The following is a 20,940-nucleotide window of genomic DNA, read 5'->3' on the forward strand; positions in this document are numbered from 1 at the left end:
TCTCGCTCAACTACCAAACAGAAGGATAACCATGTGATATGCATGTGTTGCTGCTTATAAGTTTGCCACCATTTAGCTGCATTTCCTTCAAGGTGCATGGTTGCAGAAGATAGGCACACTTAGGTAGGTACCGAATAGATGGAAAAATAAGTTGCACAATTGTCAATCTAAATCTTTGGGTGGCTGCCATCAAATTTACGAAAATACATTTTTGGTAGGGCATGGTGAGGAACTGAATCCTACATAAAAGTGTCAACCTTGTGCTTATGAGATCTGGAATGTTCCAGTTTGATTGTATCCTTGTTCTTGCCAAACACATTGTGAAATTCCTGGTCATTTTCACCTTCCAGTATAAAACCTAAACCAGTGTCATCAGTACTGTCCTCTCCATTGAATTGACGCAGTGTGAGTTGGGCCACTACTTGACCACTAGCCTTAACTTGTTGAGCAGTGACTCATTGATCCTTTGAGCACTGCTCGACCTTGGCGTTGTTCAGCTGAATATGAGTTTTGAGCTCTTGCTGAGCAAGTCCCATATCGTTGAGACATGTGTAAAGCAACTAAAAGTTATCCATCACTTCATCCCACTTCGATTTATCTTCATCCGTGCTCTGGGACATTTTATCAAGCAGAATCTAGGTCTCCTTGGAGGGCTTGACTGGGGCCATTGTGGCAGACGTTGAAGCAACATGTTTGGATGCAATCCTCCCCTACAACATGCTGCACCAGAACAAAGATCACCGCCTCCTGGAAGTGAGGCACCAAGGGATTTTAGATAGGAACAAACTCGTGAAACCCAAGCCGATGGACACTTCCCCTCCACACGCTACCACACGGCCAAAAAACCGCACGAGAACAACTGCCCCACAACCCTCGCGGCCGATTTGTGCGTGCCAGGAAATCAGTAGGTGAGCAATAGATCAAGGCTCACCAAAGGTTCACGCCGCCAAACCCGCTGTTGTCGATGCAGTCCCTAGTCAAGATCCATGTTGTAGAGGTTGGAATCGGTGATGAACGGTTGGCAGTACACGAAGCAGTAGTAGATCGGGGAAGAATGGTGATGGACAAAGTATGTGGAGGTGGATTGGGGTGGTGGAGGTAGCAGCGTGCGTCCAGAAGTAGCCATAGTCAAATCCATTGCTGATCTAGTGCAACCAAAGGATGGACCTACAGGATCCCCATCGCCACACCGCAAGGGTGGGGCACAACGATCGACCTGTCCACCGGAATTATGCACCACATATCAAAGCTAGGGATCGGAACATACCGAGAATGGAGCGCAGCAGAGTGAAATTGAAGCCTAGGATACACCGTCTCTGATACCACTTCTAACCCCTAGTCACCGGCAAGGCCATAGTCAACATGAGCCGCAACGAAGTATAGAGTCGATCCGTTTACTAAATTTCTGGATGGGGAATCCCTCTACCGTAGCGATCTGTTTACTCAATTTCTCAATTTCTGAATGGGTTTTCCCCAATGGGCCTCAACACTTAAGTGTCGGATACAACACCTGGTCCTAGGACCCAATTGTCATATATAGAATTGAAAACATAAATTTGATTCTACACCTTCTAACTTGACTTGCGCCTTCCGATGATGCCGCCTCACACGTTCGTGACAGCTCCAGCTGTTACATAGTAGGAGGCGCTTAAAAATCCACTTTTGCTCCCTCAATTTTTTGTGAAAGTCTTTTTTCCTTTCTAAACTCGAAAGTCGGACAAATCATCTCTTTCAGCATTTGAAACCATATGTTTTACCTCCTTGGCTTGGTTATAAGTGGTTTTGAAGGTGGTTTTGTTTTTTCTTTTTTATTTATCTCGACCGAATCTTTAAAAAAATCATAATAAATCACAAAAAATCATAAAATAAAAAATCAAACTTTTTGGACTCAACATGAGTATATCTACATAGTGAATATATAATATCGTATGCTTTAGTATAAAGTTTTTGCTGTAGATTTTCTATAACTAACTGAAAATAATTTATAACTCCAATTTCTATAGTCCAATTGTGGTGAAATTCTTATGGTGGCCTAATTTTTGTATGCCTAAACTATAGAAAAATTTCATACTCATCGGATCATGTATTACTTAGTTATAGATTTTTACTTAGGTTTGTGCTTGTTAAATACAAATAAATCTATAACTAAGCTATACAAGATCTCGTCAGTATGAAATTTTTACTATAATTTAAACATATACTGAGGCTATCATAAGAATTTCATCATAATTAGACCATAGAAAATATAGTTAATAATTATTCTAATTAATTACAGAAATAAATAGATAAAAATCTATAGAAAAATGTTTGTACTAAAACATATTGTATTATATATTCATTGTGTAGATCTACTCACGTGGAGTCCAAAAAAATGAATTTTTATTTTATAATTTTTCTATAAGTTACTATGTTTTTTCAAAGATTCTTTTCAAAGATTCAGTCGAAATAAATAAAAAAGAGAGAAAACCGCCTTCAGTATCGCTTATAATCGGGCTAGAGTGATAAAACGTATGGTTTCAAAGTTATAGATTTTTATATTTAATAAGTATAAACCTAAATAAAATCAATAACTAAGTGTGAAAGTTTTTACTACAGTTTAAGCATATAATAATTCATTTACCATAAAAATTTCACCACAATTGAAACTTAAAAGTTGTAGTTATGAATTATTCTATTTAATTACAAAAAAGCATAGATCTAAAGTTACAACAAAAAAACTGTACTAAAGTATATTATATCATATATTTACTGTGTAGATCTACTTATGTGGAGACTAACAAAATTAGATTTTATAATTTTTTTTGTGATTTACTATGATTTTTCAAAGATTTAGCAAATAAAAAAGAAAAGACAAAAACACTTTCAAAACCGCTTCTAACTGAGCCAGGGAGATAGGACGAATAGTTTTAAAAGTTAAGGAAGATATTTTTCCTGGTTTTGAAGTTCATAAAAGAAAAATAGACTTTTCAAAGTTAAGATTTTTTTTGAAACTCAAAGTTAAGGTTTTAATTGACTTTTTCCCCATCCAAAATGTCATTCACTTCCTTTCCTACTAATGCTGTCGTGGGCAGAGCTGGACCGCGCAGGGCCCAACGATCCGCGCGTTCAGCCCACGAGAAACTACAAGCGCGAGGCTGTACCTCAGTATCCGTTAGAGGACCGCCCAGAGCGGATGGATGATTTGAGCAGAAGTCGCGTGGCCTGGCCTAGGCCTCACTATCTACTTTTTTTTTTGCGAGCACACTATCTACATTTGACTAATCTCCAGTTCTACAATTTTGTAGATATAAATAACCTCGTATGTACAAAATATTGTAGATATGGAAGAGATCAGTTTTGTAGTTTACAATATTTTTTATAAAGGTATATTTATACCTACAAATAATCAATCTAATATTCAGATCTATAAATACAGATATGAACATTGTATCAACTTTTTAGCATCAAAACAATCACAAATGAAAATCCAAAAACTATATCATAGAAATTTAATCTTCATCAGAGTTGATATATGAAATAATTTTATCTATGATGAGTTGGCAGAAAAAAGAATTTCCGCCAATTCAAATGGTGATAACCAAAATTCCCCTAGCTTAATCAGTGGATTTACTTCGCGCCAGTTCAATGTGTGATAATAGCAAATTTTTTTCAATTTTTATTACAAATATTTTTACAAAAAGAATAATTTAAACACATATTTTTTTAAAAAAAAGATCCTCAAACGCCCTTACCCCCGGCATATTAAAAGAGGTTACTTTTTATTATCTTTTATAGTGACATACTAGTCAAATGTAGATTTATGGATTATTTGTATTATTTTGGAGGGGGTATTATTGGCAGTTATGTTTAGATTCTACATCTTATAGTCAAATATTGTGAGAATTAACGTAAAGGTATGCTAGTGAAGGTACACACTATGTTCTAAAATTTAGGGTCTCAAGTGAAGGTATGCTAGTGGATCTCCAATGATGTTTTGTGAGTCAGATAATTAAGGCTCTGTAGCAAGACTTAGCTATGATGGATCCAAACAATACATAGCTAAACCCAGTTAAACGCCTTCTAGCTAATAGGAGCTCCATTAGCTCATTAGTTGTTCTAACCTAGCTAAAAGAGGACAATGACCAAATTACACTCTTCTCTTTTTCCCCATCCACGCGCTCGGTCTCCATTCCCACGTGTGAGACTTTTCTACCAGGTCACAAACTGTCTGACACCGCCTCCCAACCTCCATTGTAGGCAGCTTCTTCTTCCCTGAGCACCGACACCTCCACAAGCACCGCGCCGCCTCCAACGACGGTGCCTCCTCCTAGGATGGCTACTAGTAGTGGGGCCTCGTCCCATGACGGCTCCTCAGCGGCGCCTCCTTCCACAACGGCTCCCAGTGCTGATTCCTCGGCCAGCAATGAGGCAAGGTCCGGCACCGGGGCGGCCTCATGATGGGGGTAGGCACGGGGGCTTGGGCTATGCTAGCCTCACACTCTTTCTCCTCGGCATATTAAGGCCTTGTTTAGTTCCGAAATTTTTTTTGGATTTTGCTACTGTAACATTTTCGTTTTTATTTGACAAACATTGTCCAATCACGGAGTAATTAGGCTTAAAAGATTTCTCTCACGATTTACAAACAAACTGTGCAATTAGTTTTTATTTTCATCTATATTTAGTGCTCTATACATGTGCTGTAAGATTCGATGTGACGGAGAATCTTGAAAAAACTTTGTTTTCTGGTGGGAACTATGCAGTGAGAAAGAAATGGCAATATTATCAATAAGCACCATTTAGCTAGAAGATCCAAACAGCCTCAACTAAACTTTCTAGCTAGTTAAATTAGCTGCCTAAAGTTTAGCTGGTTTGGATCCAAACAAGGGCCTAACTTAATTAGTTTCTCCCCCCCTAAATTTATTATGTGGCACAGTATCAATTTTGGGTAGCAAAAGAAGAAAGGCGCATGCCTTTAGATACCCGGGGTATTTTGACCTTGTCAATAGCTCTCTTATGCAGCATAGAAGTAATTAGTTGATTTACTTGTTTTAGTTTGCTCACTAGTTAGGTTGAGTAGTAACACAACCATCTATTATTATAGAGATTGTAAATCACTAGTATATTGGTAGGTGGCTTGTATATTTAGTAGGCTAGAGCAAAAAGCTTATATCACTATATTGTCGTCTAACAATTTGCTCTAGTGCCTTATAGAATTTTTTTTAAAAGGCTATTGAACCCCTTCTCTAGCTATTTAAGACCTTTCCACAGCTAACTTAGTTCATCTCCCTCTAAATGAATTATATGGCATAGCTAGGAGTATCAAGTTTTGGGTACCAACAAAACAGGGAAGGCATCCCTAGTCTCATCAAGTGGAAGCGGAGTAGTAGCGTGTACTTCAGTTTCGGTAAAGCACAAACACGCGATGCAACTTTGTATGATAGTCGATTCGTGTTTCACATCATTTCCAATCATTCACCGTCATCAAAAGATCCAGTGAGGAATAATAACCCAAAACACAATGGGCAAAAAAAAAAAAGCACACACACCACACACAGACACACGCGCGAGGCCACCGTCATTTATAACGTGCATAATTCCGTGCGAGCGATCTAATGTCACATTATTGTTGTCGTGCTGCTCTTTGATGCTGCTGTCGACCGGCGGCACGGCACGGCGCGAGCCATGACTGACTCATACATGAATAGAGACCCAATGCGAGCAAGAACGCACACACGCCATCTAACTTTTCCTTCCACATAAATGTCAAAATAAAAAGTTTTCGTGTCCACAGGCCCGCCCGCACCATGAATGATGAATATAAGCGCTCTGCTCAATCGAACCCGGCCCCGATATATTGGGCCCAGATAGAAAACTTTACTGTACAAGCGAGCACAAAAAAAAAGTTTCTAAAAAAAAGTAAGCTCCCCTTGCACTGTACTGTATGTGTACGTGTCAAATGGATTAGTTAGTAATAAAATATTGTCGCAATGAAACTCAGTGTACAAGGAAACGTATAAATACTAGAATGTACAAAATTAGTATTTAGGAAGGCTCATATATAAGTATCAACTGCATTTCGCTCAAAAAAAAAGAAAAGAAAATATAAGCATCAATCAACTGCATAAACATATGGTACGTACTACGACGATACTCCATCCCGGCCTGTCCATCGATCATGCATGGTGCTGCGTCAAATCTGTGACCAGTAAATGGATTGCATGCATGATCTGACATCAAATGATTCACTTGTTCGTTCATTTCATCGTTCCAGTCAGTTTTAGCTAGTGGAGTTTCATCCCATTAGCTAGGTAAATGACACACCAGTAATTTAAATGATGTGGCAACATGGTTATGATGAGAAATGATTTCAATTTTATGGGAATAAAATTGGGAAGACACCATTTCCTATGTCTAGGAAACTGGATGGCAGTGCGAGAGAGCTAATCCGCACCTCTCCGCTCCCCTGGTGCAGCATCCCCGATCCTTGGTGCTGTCTCTCGCCATCTCCACCCTCTCCGCCGCTTCTTTGACTCTCTTATTCCTTCTTTCACCCCTAAGCAAGCTACATCTTTAGATTAAGTCCTGTTTAAGGCCATCCTCAATGGGAGTTTCATGACACAGTTTCTAACACATCAATATTTTGGAAACAGTGCATAGGAGTTTTATGGGGATGAAACTCTCTCTACTCCCATGAAACTCTTATCATCTCTCTCTTTATTAATATAGCGCCACATCAGCATATTTAATGTGCATGAAACTCTAATGAAACCCCCATTGAGACTGGTCTAACAAGACTTCTTCTGCTTCTAGCTAGCTCCTCCAAAGAGCCGGAGTCACTGACTCCTAGGTCATTTCTAGCAGAGAAAGACAAACAACTCATTAACAAAATGTTGAATATTATCGAGAAGTCGAAACCATTTTGTGAGAAAGGCGAGAAGCCCCCAAAACAAAAGCCTCATTCATCAGCCTAAACATATAATGCTGAGATGGGTTATCTATTCATCAGTCAAAATATGTAACAGTAACACAGACATGGCACCCATATGGAAATCCGCAAGATGGAACCTACACCACCGAGATTGGCTTTGTACACTGGATTTTATACCAGCTTGTTTTTACGACTACTCTTATTGTAGTGCTTTAATTTCGTAAGAATATAAATGGCTTAATTGCCAAGACACTGTCCGCATTTTATCATTATTAATGAGCAACTTTTGACCGTTTGGTTTTTACCGAGTTGCAGTAGGGGTTACACTCCTTTCACACATTCATCATGTGATTTTAGTTCAAACAAATGTTGTTCAATAAACCAGTGACAAAAAAGAACCAGCAGATCCACGGACGAACTTGTATCTGAAAGTACACCTATATGATTATGGTTATGTCATTATATATAAGCAATATATATCATAAGAGAAATTAACAGTCAAATAGCGTTTAGCTCTAATTAATAAAGACATGCAGGATACTAAAAGACTGCATGAAAATCGATCCATCACTGATGCGTCTAGAGCGTGGCCTGACAAAACTTTTCTGTAGATCACGTAAATCCACACCATACAAACTCAATAATCTCATGCAGAAAAAGGAAGGGGGCATACAGACACGGGCAGCGAGTGATGAATTGGTTGTGCGTTACAAATATTGCAAGCAAGAGCGAGGCAATACTAATAATAATAATATAGGCAAGAGACATGCAAGATCGAGCTAGCTACCTATGCTACTGAGAGAAGGATCGAGTTGCGTGCATGGCCTGGCACCTGCGGAAAGGCAGCAGAGCTGGATTTCGTTGCCCGGCTCTGCGTTCTGATTAAAATTCTTTGCTTCTAGCTGGGCGTGGTGCTGGACGCCGAGGACTCTGGCGAGCAGTCGTCGTCCCACAGGCGGCCGGTGGCGGCTGCGGCTACGGCGGCGGCATCATCGGCGCCGCCGTCGCAGCAGAAGCAGCAGCAGCAGCGCGGCACCACCATGCGGCGGTGGAAGCTGCGGTGGCACCCGCACGCCGCGCAGCGGAGCGCGGCGGTGGTGCCCTCCTCCCCCTCCGCCAAGAACTCGCGGCACCCGTCCACGGCGTGGCCGCCCATGCTCGCCGCGTGGTTCCGCCGGCACTCCCCGTAGCGCACGCCGCCTGCGCTGCGGCAGCACCCGCCGAAGAGCACCGCCGGAGGAGGCGGCGGGTGGCACCGCCTCAGGATCACCATCCTCTTCATCAGCGATCTATCGCCTGATCTGATCCACTCCGCTCCGATCCGGCCGATCGATCCTCTTGTGCAGGCCGGCCAGCTACTAGGACAAGACAAACTAATTGTTTCTTGATTTCTTCTCTCCTCGACGTCTCGCTCTTTGCTTTGCTCTGAATAGTATATGAGAGAGAGAGAGTAATGGCTAGCTCTGCATCTTGTGGTTCGACGCGAGTACACAGGCGAGAGAGATAGAGGAGGGCACAGCAGGCAGCTGCCCTAGGTAGCTGCTAGCTAGATCACAGTGCAGAGATACACAGATGATATTTATAGCCTCGCCAGCTTGGCCATGGCGCGCCCACACACAGATAGCCCCCACCTACACTACACAAGCACCTAACGCCTCGCCAATGGCTTAGGTTGTTTGACATGCTGGGGTGCATAAAGCTCTCACATGCACGACCCTTTCAGTCATGCCTGTGGATGAGCTAGCTAGGATCCATCGGAGAAGACCTCATGCATGTCTCAGCTGGCTGGCTGGCTGAATTGATGGTCCAGCCAATTCCACCTAGCTACCTCACAAACCCCAGCCCAACATGATACTAATAACCTTACACCTCATACATATTTATTTCTTAATTGACATATAATAATTGTCATTATTGTTGCATCCGTACGCACAGGGTCGAGTAAATGGAAAATTTAAGCATCAAATTGTGATGCTGCGTAAGCTCTCGATCCAAAGTTGTACGTTGGGCAAACAATAATACTGTAGTACTTAATTTTGACCAGGCGCCAGTTAACCGGGCCCTTCTATATGCAGATAATAAGAGCGACTCTAACAGTTTTGTAAATATAAGGACATGTTTGATACAGGTCACAACAGCTTCATAAGCTATTGTAAGCTGTTTTTTTTACCAAACACTTATTTCTAAAACAGCTTCATGGGTGAAGTTGTTTTTCTTCTCCTCTCACAAAGATATGAGTTGGGATGAAGCTGAAAAAAGTAGCTTATTGCAACTCTCTCTCCCCATTTCTCTCTTTCATCTATGCATAAAGTAGTTGGTGAAGCTATTTTACCAAACACTTTTTTTTCCAAAATAGCTTAGCTTCACCTATAAAGTTGTTCATGAAACTATTTTCTAAAAAAACTTCACTAGTGAAGTTGAGTTATGCCAAACAAGCCCTAAGTTTGGCATTTTTGTTTTTTTACCAAAACTCTCAAAATCTTCTATCCAACAGTTTGGCAAACAGAGGGGGTACTACCACTAGATTACCAAATAAAGGTTTGCTTGTTTGTTTGATAATTTGTTACAGCTCTAGATCCTCCAAAAATATAACTCTAGTTTCAATTTCTTGGACATGTTTGGCTTTTTTAGATATATTATTTTTACTATGTATCTAGGCGTCCATAGCAAAAGCTCTGAATAATCTAGTAAAAGATCAAAACATTCTATAATGAGTACTTACCGCGATCATAAGGTCCATCAAGGATTAATACTTTTTTTTTAAAGATCCGGTTGCCCGACATTATATTAATAAGTAAGAAGAGAGTTACAATTACAGGTGCGAACTGCGCTACCTCTCATGGCAGACAGCCATGGTAGGTAAAGATAACATTAAGCTAATTACTCATAGTATTTGTGGCTACCCCTTGGAGCCTATGAGCTCCCCTCTGAGCTGAACACCAGTCAGCAAACTCATCCTTTATACTTGCCAACACTCCCAGCTCTGTGTTCCTCCTCGCATTGAAGACTTTGTCATTTCTCTTCTTCCAAAGGTGCCATATAGTTAGGATGGGAATCGAATGGGCCTGGGTGTTTCCTGCATTCGTAAGAAATAGGAACCAATCTTCCATGGCATATGTTGCCTCCCAGCAAATTGGCTATAGGTTCACGTGGCTGCTCCAAACGGCAATTTGGGTCCAAACATTCCTCGAGTAAGGATATTCTATGATGAGATGGATCAATGTTTCCAGGCTTCTTTCGCAAAGCATACAAAAATAGTTATTTTCCTAGCCTCTCAACTGTAATCTGGTTGTCGTCCATACTTGATATTGTAGCAGTAGCCACATGAATAACTTACAGCGCGGCATCACCTAGGCATTCCATATAAGCGTTGGAAAGTTTGATGTTATCTGACCACTAAAGTGGGCTTCATATGCTGATTGTGTTGAGTAAGCCTCAGAGCTTTCTAGCATCCAGACAATTTGGTCCTCAAGATTGGTGGATAAATCCAAAGGTAGCGAGTGTATGAGCTACGATAGGTTAAAGAGATCTCTTAAAAGTTCTACATTTAGATCATGTGCTAGGTCATTGATCCAATGTCCATCAGCCAGCGCATCATGTACAGACCGGTGCTTTCGTCTGCTATGCTGAAAAAGCAATGGGAAGAGTGATGTAGGTGATCTTCCATCAATCCAGTTGGATAACCAAAAAGACGCTCTTTGTCCATTATGAACGGTTACTCTTGTCGTTGCCGTGAACAAAGCGACATCGGTCTCATCCACCGGCAATTTCATACCATCCCATGGTCTTCGGACCTCACTCCAAGCTAGCCATAACCATCTTAGTCGTAATGCCCTGCTAAATCTATCAAGGTCTAGAATACCAAGCCCCCCTACCTGTACTGGCCTAGCTATATAAGGCCAGCCCACCTTGCATTTCCTCCTGTGATCTCACTATCCCCTGCCCATAGGAAACGACTTCTTAATTTATCCAGGTCTTTGAGCATTTATTTTGGAGGCTTAATAACAGTCAGCATGTATACTGGGATGGCACTCAGCACTGAACACACTAGCTCTCTACGCCCTGATGGATTGAGCAAGCGACCTTGCCAACCTGACAACCTTTTTCTTGTTGCATCCAATATCCCTTGAAGATGCACCACCTTTAAACGCCCAAGTGTTAGGGGCAGCCCCAAGTATATGATTAGGAAATGAACGTGTTGCCTGAGAAAAGGTTCAAGGGCGTAATCTAGACTAATGCCACTGCACCTGATGGGCGCTACTGTGCATTTTGTCCAGTTTAGTCTGAGCCTAGTTGCCTGTCCAAACTATGGCAGGATATTGAGGAGGGATGACACCTCTTGTCAGACCGGGTTTAGGAAAATGACGACATCGGCCGTATACAAAGAAAGCCTGATCCTTGCGAATCTCCCTCTCAAGGGCGTGGGGACCTCGTCTTGTGTTGCCAATTCAAGAACTTTCTGTAGGGCATCGATGGTGAGGATGAAAAGGTATGGTGAGAGTGGATCCCCTTGTCGCAACCCTCGAGTGTGGTTAATTCTCCTCCCAGATGTTTCATTTAGCAGTACCATTGAGTGAGAGGTGTGTAATAGTAAACTGATCCAATCTCTCCATTTCACGCTGAAACTGTGATGCTCCATCATTTCTAATATGTATTCCCATGAAACCATGTCAAAAGCTTTGGTGGTATCAAGCTTGAAGAGCAGAGCCACTGTCTTTGTTTGGTGATAAGCTCTCGCCAAATTTCTCACCTACATGAAGTTATCATGTATGCATCTACCTTTGATGAAGGTGCTTTGCAAAGTCGAGATCAGTTTATCCATGTTTTTTGACAACCGGATGACAAGTGTCTTAGTTATTAGCTTTGCAAAGGAATGGACCAAACTCACCGGCCGAAAGTCCTTTGCATGTTGGAAATGAGAACAATATTGGCAACATTCAAGAACTCAAGGGGTCCTGCTTGAATATGATAGAAATAGTTCATCGCTCGAAGGACGTCTTATAATCTACCAACATCTTTTGTAGAACGTTCTTGTGAATCCACCCAGCCCCGGTGCCTTTTCAGCCAATAGCAACTTCACTATAAGTTCTAATTCCTACTTCAAGAATGGTCTGTCCATGTCATCATGTGCGAGCGTACTAAGCTGTAGTTGATTCCAGTCCATTGTTCTACCACATTCAACTCAGCTGCCCAAGAGGTCTAAGTAGAAATTAAATAGGATTGCCTCCTTTTCCTCATGGTTCCAGACAATTAACTCATTGGATGTCTTTAAGTATGAGATGAGGTTTCTTTGTCTCCTCCCATTCGCCCGCTGGTGGAAGAATCTTGTGCATGCACCCCCTTCCCTTATTTGAATAAGTCTCGAGCACTGGCGACGATGTGATCTTTCTATTGTCACCTAGCCTAGCACTTGGTATTTTAGTTCTCTCAGGAGGTTTGTTTCTAGCTCGGATAATGCTCTCATCTCCTAAGCTATTTCCAAACGCATGATGACATCATTTGCCAGGTTCAACTATAGGTAGGTGTTGTTGAATAGAGCCTTGCTCCAGGCTTTTAACTGTGTTGCAGTGTGGTGTAGTCTCTTGTGCAGTTACATCAATGGGTTGTTTCCAGGCACTAGACTTGCCCATGCTTCACTAATGACCTGAATGAATCCAGGAGTTATTGCCCAAAAATGTTCAAATTTGAAAGAGGTCATCCTTGGTATTTGCTGTTGACTGCATAGAAAAAGGGGGCAATGGTCGGAGAGGGAGCTAGAGAGTGCTTGGAGCACTATTTGATGGGAACATTGTTGACCAATCTTGATTATAGAATACACGATCAAGGTGTACAAGTGTTGGCATTGTTCTTCCATTGCTCCAAGTGTATCTCCAGTTCTATAATCTGAGCTCTATCAGATCACTTGTATCTAAAGCTTGCCTAAACCTTAGCATATGTGCCCGGTTTATGTTCCCATTGTTCTTTTCTCTCGCTTCATATATCAAGTTGAAGTCACCCAAGCATAGCCATGGTGTTGGTTGTGTCGGTTGGTAGCTAATAAGCTCTGCTAGGAAATCTATTTTTCACTACTCTCTGATGGGCCATATACTGTTGTTAACCAGAAAAAAAATGTTAGCTTGAGGGTCATCTTTATTGTTAGGCTATATTGCTTTTTAGCTTGTTGGGTGACCGATATGAAATTGTGGTTCTAGGCAACCGCAATGGCTCCTCTTGTCTCCTCAGCCGACAAGAAGTCAATGGCCAAATCTAAATGGCCTAGGAACTCAGAGACAAGTAGACCATCAATGTGACTTAGTTTTGTTTCCTGTAGGTAGATTATATGAGGTCGTGTCTGTTGGATCTTGAGTTTAATTGTCTCTCTTCGTGCTGCACTATTTAACCCCCTAACATTCTAGTTGAAATTTTTTAGATCTGTGTTATTCATTGATGGATAAGAAGCACCCTGGCAGACCAAGACTTGCTGCTGAAGAAGAGCTTGGAAGGATACACACCATCTAGCCAGCCAACCAAAACATTGTTGCTACAAACTTGAAACTCGAACAGTACAACCTCATTACAGAAATCAGAGAACAACTGAAACTACTAATCCACCTCAGAGCAATGATCCTCAGCCCCCCACAACATCTAGCCCAAGACAACACAACAATAAAATAAACTAACTCTCCTAGCTTAAGGTTGTTGTCTACTATCACTAACAAGCACACAACTAACATAAGCAAACATGATAGCTATCTCTGGTGCACAACATGTTCTTACCAGTCCTCATGGAACCTCCATCTCTAGGGCACTCGTGTCAGCCGCCACTACCGCCAGAACCTTAGCCAGCTTCTTGTTTCCTAGACACACCACTACCTTGATCGCCTCCACAGCCTATGCTGAAAGGTGGTGCCCATACATGTCAATGTACTCAGTGACTGTAGTGTCTGGTGGCGCCATCGAGGAGTCAATGAACTATAGCTCTCTCATCAGCTTCCTCTGATCCCTCTATGATACAGGCACTTGTGATGGGCAAGCAACCTACCTTAGGCTAGAGCGGGTGGCCAGCATGGACCTCTAACGCCCCCGTACACCCAGGAGGGGTGATCTTGCTAGCCTGGTGTAAGGTCCAAATGGCTAGAGGGGGGGTGAATAGCCTATTTAAAAAATTCTACAAACTTTAACTAGACAAGTTGATTAGTAAAACAAAAGGCGAAGCTATTCTAGCACTAGCACAACTAAGCTAAGCAAGCCACCTACACAAGTCTAGCAAGAAAGCTAAACACTAGTTACAACAAGAAAGCACAACTAGAAGCTTGCTACACTCCTAAACAAGAAAGCTAAGCTAAACAAGCTACACAACTAGCAAGGTAAATACAAAGGTAAAGGAGAGGGGAGTGATTGTTATACCGACGTTGTAGAGTAGAAATATATCCAATCAATCACTCACAATCACAAGAGAATCCTCGGTAAGAGATGACACAAGATTTTTTTACCGAGGTTCACTTGCTTCCCGGCAAGCTACTCCTCGTTGTGGCGATACACCCACTTGATGGATCACGAGCTAATTGGCAATCCAAAGCCAAACCCTCAGCGGGTGCCGCACATCCACTCACAAGATGGGGATCCTCCAAGCCACGAGCAATCCACTAGAGTAGCCAATTGCGATCTCCCGCGGGGAAGGCTCAAGAACCCCTCACAAATCACTTGGTGAGGCTCGAAACAATCTCCAATCACGAGCTCAACACCACCGCTGCTCCAAGCCGTCTAGGGCGTCGGGAAACACCCAAGAGTAACAAGAAATCCGCAGCAAACTCAAGAATCAAGTACCACTAAATGCAACTCTCAAAGCAATGCACTTGAATCTCACTCAATCTCACTAGGATTAGCAATCAAGCAAGGAGATGAGTGGAGGGAGTGTTCTCTAGCTCAATGTATGCCTCAAGTATTCAAATGTGCAATAGAGAACCTCCCAAAGCCGGCCACCAACTATTTATAAGCCACCTCAAAGAACTAGCCGTTGGCTGTTTTTCACTGGGCTAAAAACGGGGGCACCGGACGCTGCTAAGTGAGCACCGGACGCTCGACCCCCTGCGTCCGGTGCACTGGAGTTGGCCACGTGTCCTCTTTGAATCTCGCGCGTCAGTTTCTAACGGCTACCTACAACACACCGAACGCTCTGCAAGTCCACACCGGACGGTCCGGTGCTCACCGGACTCGTGCGCAGAGAGGGTGTCAAACTCGCGACCTCACCGGACGCTAGGCACCGGACGGTCCGGTGCTCACCGGACTCGTGCGCAGAGAGGGTTACAAAAACTCCTCACACCGGACGCTAACCACCGGACGCTCTCAGAGTGCGTCCGGTGCTTAACCCTAGCAGGGTCAAGCACACCGGACGCTGAGGCCAGCGTCCGGTGCCTCCGCACTCAGCGTCCGGTGAGTGTTTCTCAGTGAGAAAACACTCCCGCGACTTCACCAAATTTCCCATCGGCGCAATAGAAAATATACTCTTATTTTTCTCAAAAGCGCCGAATCCCGCCTCGCAAGCTCGGCGGGAGGGAGAGAGGAACCCACACCCCTCTCAACCCTAGGAACTCCACCTCCTTTGCAAATGTGCTAACACCAACAAGTGTCCACCACCAAAGTGCATGTGTGTTAGCTTTTCACAAACATTTTCACCAAAGGTGTTAAGTTAGCACTTTACTAGATCCTAATGCATAAGCTCAAGATGTAGACCTAGTAGCACTTGATTAGAGAGATGACCGTGATTTCCCCTCTTGATAGTCGGCTATTTATCCAAAACCCGGTCAATCACTTCTCTACTCATCTTAGACCGGCAAAAGTAAAACCCTATGTTTATACCTTTGCCTTGATAACTTAGCTCCTCGTCTATCACCATGATCTCTACTTCATGCTTCATCCCTTTGTGATCGTGTGGCCACCTTTCCATGCCACCATGCACCTTCATCACAAGTGTTGCTATGCCTAACTCAAATCACTTAAACACAAGGCATTAGCAACTTGGTGTCATTAATTACCAAAACCAAACTTGGGCTTTCAATCTCCCCCTTTTTGGTAATTGATGACAACCATCACAAAGATATGAAATGAAATCATAATGAGCTTGAATTGCTTGTCCAAAGCATTTTAATCATGAGACAAGGTTGGACAAACATTTCAATTTCGGTTTTGGTAGTACTAGCTCCCCGTACATATGTGCTTCCATGAGTTTGGTTCAAGTTTGCACATATGCATGAATTGGAAATTTTGGGAGATTTATTACTACCAAAATGATGCTAAGGTATATAGAAAGGACCTTTGAAGCGTGATACCAATCGGAGTTGCCAATATACCATCCTTAGCACCAATGTAGCTAGACATACATCAAAAACTCAATATACCTCGTGAGATCACATTATGTGTCTAGATACCACAAGAAAATAAAACTCTATGCTAGAATTCAAAGCATCATTCAAGTTCTATTTCTAGCAAGCACCAAACAAACAAGAGTAGTATATTTAAACTTGCAATGCAACACTTCATTATGTTAGTGCACATACAAATGCAACAAATGGTTCATGAGCTTGCTCCCCCTATTTGTGTGCTCAAGTTTTAATTTAATTTTTCCAAAAGTTATCTCTCCCCCTTAAGCACTTTCTCCCCCTTTATGACTTTATCTTTGTTTCTCTCCCCCTTTGTCATCAATGACCACAAAGGTTCAAATTTTAGTGAGAATTAAGTCAATCAATATGAGGGTCAAATTATGGTTTAATCTAGATCACTTGCCTAGAATATGTAATTCGGTTTGATCCAAGGACAAGCTTCTTCACACCTCATAAAGTATAAGGGTTATCTTGACCATGTTGAATTACACATCTTAAGCTCATATTCTAGATCCAACACTAGGCTTACAAGCTCACAAACATGTCATATGCTACCACTAGATCAATCAAACATAGAAGCAATAGTGGTACCATACATACATCAAAAAACTTTTGATTTTCATGAATGAGCCTATTGTCATGCAAACATGTCTATATGTTCTAATCATGTCCTTAGCAAGTATGAATGCTATGTCAACCAACTTTACCTTTCTTTGTTGGAGGAGAGGCATATCATATATAAGTGTGGGGGTGCACTCATCTCAAGTTGGAGAAGTCAAGTATGTTCAATTCATTTCTTAACTTGCAAAATCTCTTCTCATCAAGTGGCTTTGTGAAGATGTCGGCTAGTTGATCTTCGGTGCCAATGCTTTCAATGCTAATGTCACCCTTTTGTTGATGGTCCCTTATGAAATGGTGCCTTATGTCAATGTGCTTGGTTCTTGAATGTTGAACCGGATTTTGTGTCATCTTGATTGCACTCTCATTATCACATAGCAAAGGCACATTCTTGAATTTGATTCCAAAGTCATTCAAGGTAGCTTTCATCCAAAGCAATTGTGCACAACAACTACCGGCACTAATGTATTCGGCTTCGGCGGTTGATAGTGCAACACTATTTTGTTTCTTTGATGACCATGAAACTAGAGACCTTCCTAGCAATTGACAAGTGCCACTTGTGCTCATTCTATCAATTTTGCATCCACCGTAGTCGGAGTCCGAATAACCAATCAACTCAAAGTTAGACCCCTTGGGATACCATAATCCAACATCATGAGTGCCCTTGAGATACCTCAATATTCTTTTGGTTGCCTTCAAGTGACTTTCTCTAGGTGAAGCTTGGTATCTTGCACATTTGCACACACTAAACATTACATCCGGCCTTGATGCGGTGACATAGAGCAAACTTCCAATCATGGACCGATATAGCTTTTGATCTACCATGTTGCCACTTGCATCACTACCTAGTTGATCATTTGTACCCATAGGTGTGCTCATTGGTTTAGCCTCTTGCAATCCAAACTTCTTGATCATGTCCTTGATGTACTTTCCTTGACTTACAAAAGTGCCATTCTTCTTTTGCTTGATTTGAAGACCAAGAAAGTAACTAAGCTCTCCAATCATGGACATCTCAAACTCATTTGCCATCATTTTCCCAAACTCTTCACAAAAGTCTTGATTGGTTGATCCAAAGATGATATCATCAACATAGATTTGCAACACAAACAAGTCATTGCCTAGTTTCTTGGTGAAGAGGGTAGTGTCAACCTTTCCCATCTTGAACCCTTTAGAGAGAAGGAAATCTCTCAATCTCTCATACCATGCTCTAGGTGCTTGCTTCAAACCATACAATGCCTTCTTGAGCTTGTACACATGGTTGGGTTTCTTGTCATCTTCAAAACCGGGAGGTTGTTCAACATAAACCAACTCATTTATGAATCCATTGAGAAATGCACTCTTCACATCCATTTGATAGAGCTTGATGTTGTGGGCACAAGCATAGGCTAATAATATTCTAATTACCTCCAATCTTGCAACCGGTGCATAAGTTTCTCCAAAGTCAAGACCTTCAACTTGAGTGTAACCTTGTGCTACTAATCTTGCTTTGTTTCTCACAACTACACCATCTTGATCTTGCTTGTTTCTAAAGACCCACTTGGTACCAATCACATTGTAGTTCTTTGGCCTCTCAACAAGCTCCCACACTTGATTTCTTGTGAAGTTGTTCAATTCTTCATGCATGGCATTTACCCAATCGGAATCCTTCAATGCATCTTCTATTCTCTTTGGTTCTTCAAATGAGACAAATGAATAGTGCTCACAAAAGGATGCTAGTCTTGATCTTGTTTGAACACCATTTTGAATACCACCAATGACTTGATCTAATGGATGATCCCTTGCTATGCTTGTAGGTTGGAGTATTGGGAGTTGATTGCTTCCACTAGCTTGATTTTGATCTTGATAATCATCATGAGAGCCACTAGTACTAGCTTGATTTGTATCAATTTGCACTTCTTGATTGATCATGTGAATGCCATTATCATCATCAACTTGCATTGGCCTTATGTCACCTACATCCATGTTCTTCATTGCATTAGCCAATTGATCTTCTCTCACATCATCAAGATTTTGAACTTCATTTTGAGATCCCTCGGTTTCATCAAACTCTACATCATGGACTTCTTCCAATGTGCCACTTGCCAAGTTCCAAACTCGATATGCCTTGCTTGTGGTGGAATAACCAAGTAAGAACCCTTCATCACATTTCTTCTCAAACTTGCTCAATCTAGTGCCTTTCTTGAGAATGTAGCATTTGCAACCAAACACTCTAAAGTATGCAATGTTGGGCTTTCTTCCATTCAATAGCTCGTATGGTGTCTTCCCAAGCTTCCCATGGCAATAGAGACGGTTGCTACAATAGCAAGCCGTGTTGATAGCTTCACTCCAAAATGAATGGCTAACATTGTATTCACTAAGCATTGATCTAGCCATATCAATCAAGGTTCTATTTTTCCTTTCAACTACACCATTGGATTGAGGAGTGTATGTTGGAGAGAATTGATGTCCAATGCCAAGATCATCACACAATTCTTCAATTCTTGTGTTCTTGAATTCACTACCATTGTCACTTCTAATCTTCTTGATAGTGGTTTCAAACTCATTTTGCACCCTCTTGGCAAAAGATTTGAATAGATCACAAACATCACTCTTGTCATAGAGGAAGAACACCCAAGTGTATCTAGTGTAGTCATCTACTATCACAAATCCATACTTGTTGCCACCAATGCTAGTATATGTTGTTGGCCCAAATAAATCCATGTGCAATAGCTCAAATGCCTTTGTTGTGCTCATTTCACTTTTCTTAGGATGTGCATTTCCAACTTGCTTTCCGGCTTGACAAGCACTACATGGTTTATCCTTCTCAAAGGTGACATCCTTCAAGCCTCTAACTAAGTCATGCCTCAATAGTTTGTTCAATTGTTTCATTCCAACATGACCAAGCCTTCTATGCCACAACCAACCCAAACTTGATTTGCTAATTAGGCATGATGTCAATTGAGTGTCACTATCATTGAAATCAACCAAGTATAAGCTACCATGCCTAAATCCTTTGAATATCAAGTTTGAACCATCAACACTAACCACCTCAACATCATCACTTCCAAAGATGCACTTGAAACCAAGGTCACAAAGTTGTGCAATTGACAAGAGATTGAAATCAAGGCTCTCAACTAGCAACACATTTGATATGCTCATGTCATTTGAGATAGCAATTTTACCAAGCCCCTTGACCTTGCCTTTCTTGTTGTTGCCGAAGGTGATAGAATCAAAGCCACCATTTTGACTAGTATCAATTGATTTGAACATACAAGATTCCCCGGTCATATGTTGAGTGCACCCACTATCAAGCACCCAATGCCTTCCTCCGGCTTTGTAATTGACCTACAAGAAAAGATCAATTATTTTTAGGTACCCAAACTAGATTGGGTCCTCCAAGGTTAGCAACTAAGCTCTTTGGTACCCAAATGGCTTTCTTCTTTGAGCCCATCCATGGTGCACCAATGAACTTAGCATGAACACCTTTTGTATCCTTGGTAAGTACATAGAAAGAATTAAGCTTAATTGAGGATACATAAGCTTTGGGTTTCTTGTCCATGCATTGTTGCTCTAGGTGACCAACTTGCTTGCAAGCTTTGCAATACCGGCCATTGTTCTTCACAAAACTAGTCTTGTGAGGAGCAAAGGCAGCCTTGCCTTTCTTGGGGTTATAGCCCAATCCCTCTTTATAGAGAGAAGCTCTTTGGCTACCCAAGCACATAAGCAAGCGGTCCTCACCACCATAAGCCTTGGCTAAGGTGTGATTGAGCTCTTTCACCTCCTTCTTGAGAATTTCATTCTCAGCTTTAAGTGTGGTCTCACATGTGAAACCATCACCACTCGATGAGGATGATGTAGATGAGCTACATGAAGGGTTAGTAGAAGCACCAACAATAGGGTTGCTTAGGATATCACATGTTATGCCTATGTTGCAAGTTTGAGCTTTTTCAATTTTAGTTGGCTCATTTTCACATTTGTTAACTAGAGAGGAATGAGCTTCTTCAAGCTTAGTGTGAGCCTTTTAAAGCTTCTTATGGTCTTCCTTTAGACTCTCATAAGATGCTCTAAGCTCATCAA

General features: G+C 41.8%; 1 protein-coding gene across 1 annotated transcript; it reads right to left on the reverse strand.

Moving 5' to 3' along the window:
- On the reverse strand, positions 7,520 to 8,527 carry LOC8077832 (mini zinc finger protein 4). The gene has a single exon (XM_021465509.1). It carries the CDS (start codon positions 8,187 to 8,189, stop codon positions 7,806 to 7,808), a length of 384 nt encoding a protein of 127 aa, XP_021321184.1. The 5' UTR covers positions 8,190 to 8,527; the 3' UTR covers positions 7,520 to 7,805.

The sequence above is a fragment of the Sorghum bicolor genome, chromosome 7 (assembly GCF_000003195.3).
Source record: "Sorghum bicolor cultivar BTx623 chromosome 7, Sorghum_bicolor_NCBIv3, whole genome shotgun sequence".
NCBI classification, from domain to species: Eukaryota; Viridiplantae; Streptophyta; class Magnoliopsida; order Poales; family Poaceae; genus Sorghum; species Sorghum bicolor.